A 10,400-nucleotide genomic window follows, 5' to 3' on the forward strand; every position below is an offset into this window, starting at 1 on the left:
CACAAAACCTGCCACCCACCAGGCAAGAGATGTTAGAAGGGAGAGAGAATGAATGAAGGTTGGAGAAGATAACTCTTGGAAGGACCATTTTGCATCTGGCTTGGAACATCAGGATTGCTTGTGACAATTGGTTGCATAGACAGCCTTATAATTTCAGACATCGCAGTGAAAGAAGAGATTCAGCTTTTGGCTCAACACCTTGCTAGAAGCTGAATGGATAGTGCCTTTGCTATTGTCCATACTTCCTGTGATTGAGTGGACACCGTCAAACTGGAAAGTCACCTGTTGTTGGACATTTAGTTACTTGCTGATTTTTAAAAAAATGTTATAAATAACTCTGCTGTGACAAATAGGATTCTGATGGAAAGCTTTGGGGGTAGGGCTTTTGTATTAAAGGAATGGTGTAAGCAGAGCAGCAGAGACAGGGTGCAGTGGGTTTTTCCCAGCCTTTCTAGGAGAGGTATAGGTTAAGGTACCACCCTTTTGCCAACATATGGCCCTCAGATTCCAGCCTGGGAGGGCAAGAGCTACCCCTTGGAGTGGATGAGGCCCCCTCCCATAGAAGTTATGGCGTAGAGATGAATGACCAGCAGTGTGGGTGGCTGTGTGCTTTTCCCAGCAGATGCAGGAGTAGGGCTGCGAACATGGTGGCAAAGAAGATATGCAGTCTGCGACGTCTGCAAAGCTCTCGTTTACCTCTGCAGTGTTTCACTAGATGGCTTAAACCCTGACTTAAACCACACAGATGAAATGTGCTTGTATTCCCTCAGCCCGAGCAATCCAGATGAAGGCATTACAGAATTTTTTTTTTTCTCTAATGCTGAGGGTAGGTTTAAGGGAGGGTGGTGACCTGAGGGATTAGATATCTGGCCTCTGTCTGGGAGGAAGAAATGAGAAACCCAGGAGATTTGATTTGTCTAGGTCCTGCCCTTTAGCCTCTTCTGGCAGGATTCCTCTAACCAAGTTTCTCCCTTTGGGGAAGGTGTTTTTCCTTCTCCGTTATCCTGAGGAGGCTGTCAGAGCCGTCAGGTAAAGAAGCATCTAGGTACCTAAGGCCCCCAGTCCAAGCTCTACAGACAACGGTATGGAGGAAGTACATGCAAGGCATCAAAGAGCTTGCTGCAGCCACAGGCTCACACTGACCAGGCATTATGGAGGCCAGATCTGGGACCAGGATTTTAAAGATCTATATAAAGTCGCCAGATCCCCAACCTCACCTCTGAACAAGGGCAGCTAGTGCTTTTTCCTTCAGATGCCGGAGCCAGATGCCCAGCACCATAATTGAGGATTGAGCTGTAAATGGTGGAGTTGTAGACCTAGGGGACACTGTGCCTCAGGTGCACAGAACGCTAGGAGCTTATTAAGCCAACTATATCTGGTCCAGAGACTCCTCATACCTGGGCCTGACAGCCCTAGGTCCTTAGAAAACTCCAGCAGTGAAGCATAAGCAGGTTTGTATTGTTCTTCCTGAATGCCTCCTTACAGATCTTTCCTCTCCAAGTCCCAGCACTAATCCTGTCTCTCTACCTACGTGGAACTTCTGCCACTGAGGAATTTCCAAAGCACCATGTCTGAATGCAGTCTTTACTAACTCAAAGTAATCATAGTGAAAGTTCTGCTAGAAAATTAACAAAATGAATAAACCGGTGGGGAAGGTGTCTCACACCTTCAATCCCAGCATTCCTGGAGGCCATTCTCAAACAAGCAAACAACAAAAAAAGTAAAAATCTGTTCCCTCAATATTGAAATTTTGCCCCAAAGAGAACTTCCCTCTGCCCCCTTGTCTTGGGGCTTGAACTCTAGGTCTGGGCTCTGTCCCTGAACTTCTTTTGTTCAAGGGCTAGTGCTCTACCACTTGAGCCACAGTCCCACTCTTGGCTTTTTTTCTTTTTTTTGTTTATTGGAGATAAGGGTCTCGTGGGCTGGCTTCAGCCAGGATCCTCTGATCTCAGCCTCCTGAGTAGCTAGGATTACAAGTGTGAGCCACCGGCACCTGGCTGAGAACTATTTCCTTTGATGTCTTTCTAAAAAAGTCTGTGAGCATACACCAATATATAAACTTTTATTAAAAATTGTTTTATTCAAATAGTTGTACTTGCTGGGTACTGATGGCTCATGCCTGTAATCCTACTCAGAAGGCTGAGATCTAAGGATTGCAGTTTGAAGCCAGCTGGGGCAGGAAAGTCCAGGAAAGTCCATGAGACTCTTATCTCCAATTAACCACTCCAAAACCAGAAGTGGCGCTGTGGTTTAAGTGGTAGAGCGCTAGACTTCAGCACAAAACGGTTCAGGGATAGCGCTCAGGCCCTGAATAGCCCCACAACCAACAAAAAAGCAATAAAAAAGTTTTCTCTTTGCTCACTATTCTGTCCCTTGCTTTTTCACTTAACAAGTATCCTATTCAGCATATTTATTTTATTTTTTTTTCTAGTCCTGGGGCTTGAATGCAGGGCTGGGGCACTGTCCCTGAGTTTCTTTTGCTCAAGGCTAGTACTCTACCATTTGAGCCACAGTGACACTTCTGGCTTTTTCTGTGTATGTGGTACTGAGGAATTGAACCCAGGGCTTCATGCATGCAGGGTAAGCACCACATTCCCAGCCCCTATTTATTTATTCATTCTTTCTTTCATTCATGCACCTGGACCAGCTTGAATTCAAGGTCTCACATTCTTGCTTGGCTTTTTCGCTCAAGGCTGGCACTCTACCATGTGAGCCACATCTCCACTGCTGGTTAATTGGAGATAAAGGGATTACAGGCATGAAGCACAGGCAATTGGCTGCACAGCTTTATTCTCTGTAATAGGTACCTAGCATTTTAGTATGGATGAACTTAATTTTTACTTTTATTTTTTTGCCAGTCCTGGGGCTTGAACTCAGGGCCTGGGCACAATCCCTGAGTTTCTTTTGCTCAAGGCTACCACTTTACCACAGCGCCACTTCCGGCTTTTTCTGTGTATGGGGTACTGAGGAATCAAACCCAGGGCTTCCGGCATGCCAGGGAACTTCATATTTACTAATATTTGTTGTCATGAAATACAAATCTAGAAATGTGCCCCCAATGTGCATATTCGTTTTTTCAATTTATGATAATGCACACCTGTGTGACTACCACTCGAGTTCAAAAACAAGCCCTCCAGAACCCTCTTCCTCCACGTGTCATGACTCAGTCACCACCCTCAGTTTTCTTGGAAGAAAGCATTCTCTGATTCTTGGCACTCATTCTGTATAGTGCTACTTCTATGTTTCTATCACAAACAGCATAAGTCAATTCTGCCTGTTTGGGGGTCTCTTTATCAACAAAAACATACCGAATGCTTATTTTTTAGTCTAGTTCTCTCAATTCTCTGTAACATGTACTGTTTGCCCCTCGTTTCCTTTGTAGTATAACATTCTATTCTGTGACTGTATCAGTGTTCTTTGCTGGTTGTGAATATTTGGGCTATCTCCAGCTTTTGGCAGCTATGGATATGACCAATAATGAGCATTTATGTATGTGTGTATGTGTGTGTGTGAGAGAGAGATAGAGACAGAGACAGAGAGAGACAGAGAGAGAGACAAAGAGAGAGAGAGACAGAGAGAGAGAAAGAGAGTGCATGTGCACCAGTCCTGGAGCTTGAATTCAGGGTGTGGACATTGTCCCTGAGCATTCTTGTGCTTTAAAGCACAGATATATGCTTTTCTGCAGGGCAAATATTTATGTATGAATGTTTGACTAAACTGGTTGTATTTGTTTTTGTTCAGTGCTGGTACTAAGGTTTGAACTCAGGGCCTAGTGCTGTTCATGAGCTTTATCTGCTCAAAGCTAGACGCAAATCTAGCTTTTTGGTGGTTAACTGGAGACAGGAATCTCACAGACTTTTCTGCTTGGGCTGGCTTTTGACCCATGATCCTCAGATCTCAGTCTGAGTGGCTAGAATTACAGGAGTGCACTACCACTGCCCAGCTCCACTGGTTTTCAAAGGAGAGAGTCACCTTCTACCAGCAGTGTTCATTTATCCATATTTTAATCCACACTTGGTGTCTCCAGATCCTCAGAGATAAATATTTGGTGGGTGGCTGACTACAGCTCCTTCATCTGTGAAATAGCTGAAATTTAAAGAACTTGTTTTATAAGTCTTTTAGTAGATATGAGGCAAAGCTATTCTCTGATATATCAGCTTTGGTACATTTTTTTCCCCTCTGTAGGGGGCTGTTGTAATACAGGCAGCCATGTTAAATGGCTAAATGTATGACCAAAAAGAGCAAGCTAGGTCTCTATCTGCCTACCTTTTTTTTTTTTTTGTCAGTCGTGGGGCTTGAAACTCTGGGCCTGGGCGCTGTCCCTCAGCTCTTCAGCTCAAGGCCAGCGCTCTACCACTTGAGCTACAGCACCACTTCCGGTTTTCTAGTGGTTTATTGGAGATAGGAGTCTCACGGTCTCTCCTGCCCGGGCTGGCTTTGAACCGCGATCTTCAGATCTCAGCCTCCTGAGTAGCTAGGATTACAGGCGTGAGCTCTGCCTACCTTTGAACTCCCTGCTGATGCCATCTCTGTATATGGCCTGGTCTGAGCCAGGCTGGAGTCTCCCAAAAGCAGAATGTTGTGGGAAGTGGAGGATGGTACCGCTGGGTTAGACTCTATCCTTCCTGCAGCTTAGAGCCTGGCAATGCCGTTTGGGTGTGTGACTCTGGGTGACAAGAAGAACTATAACCAGCCGTCGGAGGTGACTGACAGATATGATTTGGGACAGGTCATCAAGACGTGAGTGCTGGGCATTATGGGGGCAAAGATGCCAGGGTGGGCTAGGGCTGGGGGAAAGGGAGCAGAGTGTACCCTATGTGAAGACCAAGGTTGAGCAGAGTATCTGCTGGCTACAGTGAGGAGTTCTGTGAAATCTTCCGGGCCAAAGACAAGACCACAGGCAAGTTGCACACTTGCAAGAAGTTCCAGAAGCGGGATGGCCGCAAGGTGCGGAAGGCGGCCAAGAATGAGATTGGCATCCTCAAGATGTGAGTGTGAGGCCTGGGGATAGGATGGGTTAGGGGTGGTTAGGGAAGGGCTTTAAGGGCAGGAGGACCAAACCTTTAGCCAGTTCATGTTGATGTGGTCACTTTAGGGACCTCTCCCAAGGATTCATCCAACCCTAAATTCTGGTTCCTCTCCCTGCCACTAGGGTAAAACATCCCAACATCCTACAACTGGTAGATGTGTTTGTGACTCGAAAGGAATACTTCATCTTCCTGGAGCTGTGAGTGTGGGTTTGGGATCCCAGAATTCGCCATCTTCTAGGGCCTTGATTTGTCCCTCCTTCTGCAGCTAAGGAAAGCCCAACCCCCATGTGTTCTGCCCCCCCCCTTGCCCCCTCTCCCATATCCCCACTTTCTAGACTCTTGGGAGTCCTAAGTCCCTGCTGGGCCTTGTCCAGCCAGCTGCCTGGTGCAGGCAGACCTCCCAGATGCTCCCGCCCTACCCCCCAATCCTGCCCACGCCAGGCTCAGGGGCTGGTGTCCCTCAGGGCCACGGGGAGGGAGGTGTTTGACTGGATCCTGGACCAGGGCTACTACTCGGAGCGAGACACGAGCAATGTGGTGCGGCAGGTCCTGGAGGCTGTGGCCTACTTGCACTCACTGAAGATTGTGCATAGAAACCTCAAGGTGAGCCCCTCACTGGGTCACTTAGCAGCACATTTAAAGTGTTGGTTTAGCTCCTGAAGCCCTCATGTCTATCTTTCTCTGCTTCCCCCTCCTTCGCTTTCTTCTGCCATTCTTGGTTGGAGTAGCTGGAAAACCTAGTTTACTACAACCGGTTGAAGAACTCAAAGATTGTCATCAGCGACTTTCACCTGGCTAAGTTAGAGAATGGCCTCATCAAAGAGCCCTGTGGGACCCCGGAGTATCTGGGCAAGTAGGGATGGGACAGGAGTGAGGGGTTGGGGGAGGATGGAGGACAGCCTTCAGGGAGCCCCTCTGGGTAGGAGAATTCCCCTCCTAGGAAATGGGTATGGATGCACTCTAATACCTGGCCAGGCTTGATTCTGATCAGTCTATGGACACTGCCTTTGTAGCCCCGGAGGTGGTAGGCCGACAGCGGTATGGACGCCCTGTAGACTGCTGGGCCATTGGTGTCATCATGTACATCTTGTGAGTGGAAGGCAGACAGGGGCGCTTGCAGCTGGGTGGAGTTGGGGGGCCTGTGTCTGTGGCCATCTGGGTAACCTTGCTCCATGTAGGCTTTCAGGCAACCCACCCTTCTATGAGGAGGTGGAAGAAGATGACTACGAGAACCATGATAAGAATCTCTTCCGCAAGATCCTGGCTGGTGATTATGAGTTTGACTCTCCGTACTGGGATGATATTTCCCAGGCAGGTGAGAAAGGTACCCAGTGACGTGGGTAGTGTTGTAGGGTAATGGGGAGGGAGGCACTGCTCTCAGCTTCTCCTGGATTCTGCTCCTGCTCCCCCCAGCCCATTCATCACATCTAGACAGTGAGATGGGGCGCCCATGCCTAGCCTCTCCCTGGCTTTGTCCCCAGCCAAAGATCTGGTTACCAGGCTGATGGAGGTAGAACAAGACCAGCGGATCACAGCGGAAGAGGCCATCTCCCATGAATGGTGAGCAGGGTTCATGGAAGGAGGGAAAGAATCTAGGTAGCTTTCTTGATTATGATACCTAACACTTAGAAGCAGGCACTGGTGTCTCACGCCTGTAATCCTAGCTACCCAGGAGGCTGAGATCTGAGGATCATGGGTCAAAGCCAGCCTGGGCGAGAAAGTCAGTGAGACTTTTCTCTCCAATAAACTACTCACAAAAAGCCAGAAGTGGCGCTGTGGCTCAAGTGTTAGAGCTCTAGCCTTGAGCCAAAGCAGCTCATGGAGAGCGCCCAGGTCCAGATTCAAGCCCCAGGACCAGAAAAAAAGAAAAAGAAGGACCTTCTATTCTTGAGACGTATAACTGTGTGTGTGTGTGTGTGTGTGTGTGTGTGTCTGTCTGTGTGGGTGTGTATGGGGGGGTACCCAGAGTTCAGGCTAGCCTAGAGGCTCTCCGTGGGAGTCCCAAATTCCACAGGGAAACCCTGGGATGCCTTCATGAAGGCACATATCTCTCCTTTCAGATATATCTATTCCCCTTTCTAGGATTTCGGGCAATGCCGCTTCTGATAAGAACATCAAAGATGGTGTTTGTGCTCAAATTGAAAAGAACTTTGCCAGGGCCAAGTGGAAGGTAAGATTTAATCACTCATCTTTTTCAAAGTGATTCTTCCGATTGTCACAGTCTCTTGCCTGCACCACACCCTTGCAGCTGAATACAGGTTTTTCTCAGGCTATGAGCTGTAGCTGCTGTATTATTTTAAGCAGGAGTACTGAGAAGTTGCGGGGGGGGGGTCCCCTGGCCTTGAGTAGTTAAGAGTAGGGATAGCATAGAAAATGCTGGGTTTGGCCACTGCAAGGCTTATCCTGAGCCTTCATTTTTTTTGTTGTCCACTTTCCAGAAAGCTGTTCGAGTGACCACGCTCATGAAGCGGCTCCGGGCACCGGAGCAGTCTGGCGCCGCTGCCTCAGCCACAGACACTGCCACACCTGGGGCTGCAGGTGGGATCAAAGCGGCACTGACAAGTGGAGCTGCCCTGACCTCTGTGGGCAGTGCTGCTGCAGCCACGGGGGGTGATGCCTGTGCTCCCAAGAGTGATAATGTAGCTGGCACAGATCGTAGCGCCACCCCGGCCACGGATGGGAGTGCCACCCCAGCCACGGATGGGAGCGCCACTCCGGCCACGGATGGGAGCATCACCCCCGCCACGGATGGAAGTGTCACCCCAGCCACTGACAGGAGCGCGACTCCAGCCACGGATGGGAGAGCCACACCGGCCACAGAAGAGAGCACAGTGCCCACCACCCAGAGCAGCGCCACATCAGCTGCTGTGGCAGCTGTCACCCCTGAGCCGGCAATGACCCAGCCGGACAGCACAGCCCTAGGGGGCGCCACAGGCCAGGCTCCGCCCTCTAGTAAAGGGGAAGAGGCTGCTGGCCATGCCCAGGAGTCTCAGAGGGAGACCAGCTGAGTGGGCAGCCTGCTGGGGGTTTTGAGGGATGGGCAGGAGGGTGGGAGAATGGATGAGGGGCTTCTCACTGTACATAAGTCACTGGCATGATGCCCTCGCTCCTCCAAGGCCCCCCCATCATAGTGGGGCATGCCTGGGGGCCACGGGAGAGCAATCTCGCCTCCTGTGTGTATGTGTGTGAGTGGTGGGCAGGCCTAAGGCAGGGCCGGCCCCAGCCCCTGCATGGATTCTTTTGTGGCTTTTCTGTCTTTTGCTAGCTTCATCAGTTTCTGTTCTTTGTGGGATGCTGCTCTAGAGATACTCAGGGGGTCCTTGCTCTCCTCCACCTTCCCTTCCTGTCTCATCACTTCCCCAGGCAGGCCCTGCAAGTCCCATACTTTTCCTGGGCCCTAAATTGGATGGCCTTGCCCTGAGAGCTGGTCCTCCAGCGAGGCCCTGTCAACAGTCTTAGGCTCCTACACATAAGGTGTTTACCTATGGTGTGTGGGCTGCTCTAGGAATGGACATTGGCTGGTATAGAGGATGCAGAAATCTAGGGCAGTGTGCTTTTAAGTCAAGATGGGTCATCTGGCATTCAGGCTGTGGGGAGGGGGTCCTCAGAAGTGGGAGAGGATGAGTAGCGGGGAGGCGGGTGGGAAGCTCCTGTATTTGTTCCCAAAAAGGCCCTCCTAAGAACCCTGTGCTATTTCGTTGCCCTTCTGAGTTCTGTGGTGGGTTCCCTATACCCTGATCCTCATGAACCTTTAAGTGAAAAGGAAGAAAAATTAGGATGTGTCAGTGAAACCAGGGAGAGAAGAGTGCAGGCCCAGTGCTAAATTGGGAGGGATCATGTCCACATAACTCTTCCTAGATGCCCAACCCAACACAGGCTCAGTCCATAAGTTTTCTCGATCCCAGGGACCCTGCTGCATGGCTGTTCTTCACAGTCTGCTTTGGGGTTTGCCCTTCACAGGGGCAGATGTGCTGCTCTCAGTTCAACAACATGGAGAGGATTGTCCTCTATTTCTACTGCTGCTATCAGAGGCCCAGGTGCCTCTGAGCCATGTTGACTTTGCTGGGATGAGGAAGTAGAATAAGACTCCTCAATTCCCTAAGGGAGGCTCCTGACAGGTGTCCTTTGTCAGACCCTACCACAGCCTGGACAGGTAGCCACACTGGTCCTCGCCCTTGCTTGGCACTCCGTGGTGGTCCTGCCCTTCTCCCTGCATGCCTGTGGGTCTGCTCTGGTATGTGAAGGTTGGTGGGCTGTATGCCTGCTGAACCTGGCAAATAAACGTCACCCTGTAAAGCCTCTGGCCACCTCTCGCCTTTGCTTCCTCTGTCCTACCGGGGAGGAGCCCCTGGAAGGCAGTGGGGAGGGGAGAGGCTGGGAGCAGGTTCACAGGTAGTGATTGATGCTTCTGTGGGTTGCTTGGGTTGAGCATGAAGATCACACTCATCAGTGTGTTTGCTAACAAAGGTGGTGGAGATCTGGATTCTAGAAATCCATGTAGGTGATATATCTGGGCTAAGTTTGGTTTAAAGTCTCTGCCCTGATGCTGAGTGCAAGGGCTGCTGCTTTGACTCTTGTTGGCCAGTAAGCCTCTGACTTAACTTGGGCATAGGGCTGGAACCTATAGGGGCCAACCAGCACAGGGAAAGACCATGGCCAAAATGGGCTTCCTTGGTCTGGGGAGAGGGTGAGCATTGCACAGAGGTTCTGTGCTTTTGTGTGTTGATTTCTATTAGTGTGAGCACCTATGCTTTCCACCTAGGCCCAAAAGATTTTGCTCTCTGTCTTCTTCAGCTGGAACAGATCAGCCTTATAATATGGGGCTCTGAGTAAGGTTTCTTCTGAGGAGAGGGATAATACTGCTAAAAATAGCTCCTAAAGATTTGCTCCAGGCCAGACAGGACTCAGTGAACTCACCAGGATTGCTACTTTCTCAGAATGGACCTCTCTGATGTGGGAATAATAATAATAAAAAAAAAAGGGGCGGGGGCGCGGTTTGTTAGTCCTGGTTCTTTGAAGAATCTATGACTCCAAAATTGCAATCCTACTACAATCCCAGCATGATCAATCCTGGAAGCTAAGAGCTAAATCAGGATACTGACCTTAGTTATCTCCGAATTCGGGGATCTTTTAAGCCTTACTTGGATCAAGCCAAATAAGGTGAAGTGTGGTATGTCTTGATGGGCCGGGAACCTATGCCTTCTTATTTCCAAGATCATCCATAATCGAAAGCTGAGGGGGTAGGGGCATTTTTCTCTTTGGGGGCGCGGGTCTGGTTCAAGGCCCAGCACTGCCAAGAACCCCCAGAACCCCCTATGGTCCCCATTCCCTTGAGACCTCGGACTTCATTGTCCCAACGTAGAGAAAGAA

General features: G+C 49.7%; 1 protein-coding gene across 2 annotated transcripts; it reads left to right on the forward strand.

The window, feature by feature from the left end:
* Positions 1-4,645: 4,645 nt before the first annotated feature.
* On the forward strand, positions 4,646-8,100 carry Camkv (CaM kinase-like vesicle-associated). 2 transcript variants are annotated; one of them, XM_013028116.1, is made up of 10 exons: positions 4,646-4,740; positions 4,857-4,988; positions 5,153-5,227; positions 5,495-5,633; positions 5,759-5,879; positions 6,044-6,119; positions 6,209-6,345; positions 6,512-6,590; positions 7,113-7,200; positions 7,469-8,038. In XM_013028116.1, the coding sequence occupies exons 1-10, from the start codon at positions 4,646-4,648 to the stop codon at positions 8,036-8,038; spliced, it is 1,512 nt and encodes a 503-aa protein (XP_012883570.1). The 2 variants fall into 2 exon arrangements, with proteins under 2 accessions (XP_012883570.1, XP_012883571.1); XM_013028117.1 differs by lacking the exon at positions 6,044-6,119 and having other exon boundaries at positions 6,217-6,345; positions 7,469-8,100.
* Positions 8,101-10,400: the final 2,300 nt, after the last annotated feature.

This window comes from Dipodomys ordii, unplaced genomic scaffold (genome assembly GCF_000151885.1).
Source record: "Dipodomys ordii isolate 6190 unplaced genomic scaffold, Dord_2.0 Scaffold107, whole genome shotgun sequence".
NCBI lineage: Eukaryota > Metazoa > Chordata > Mammalia > Rodentia > Heteromyidae > Dipodomys > Dipodomys ordii.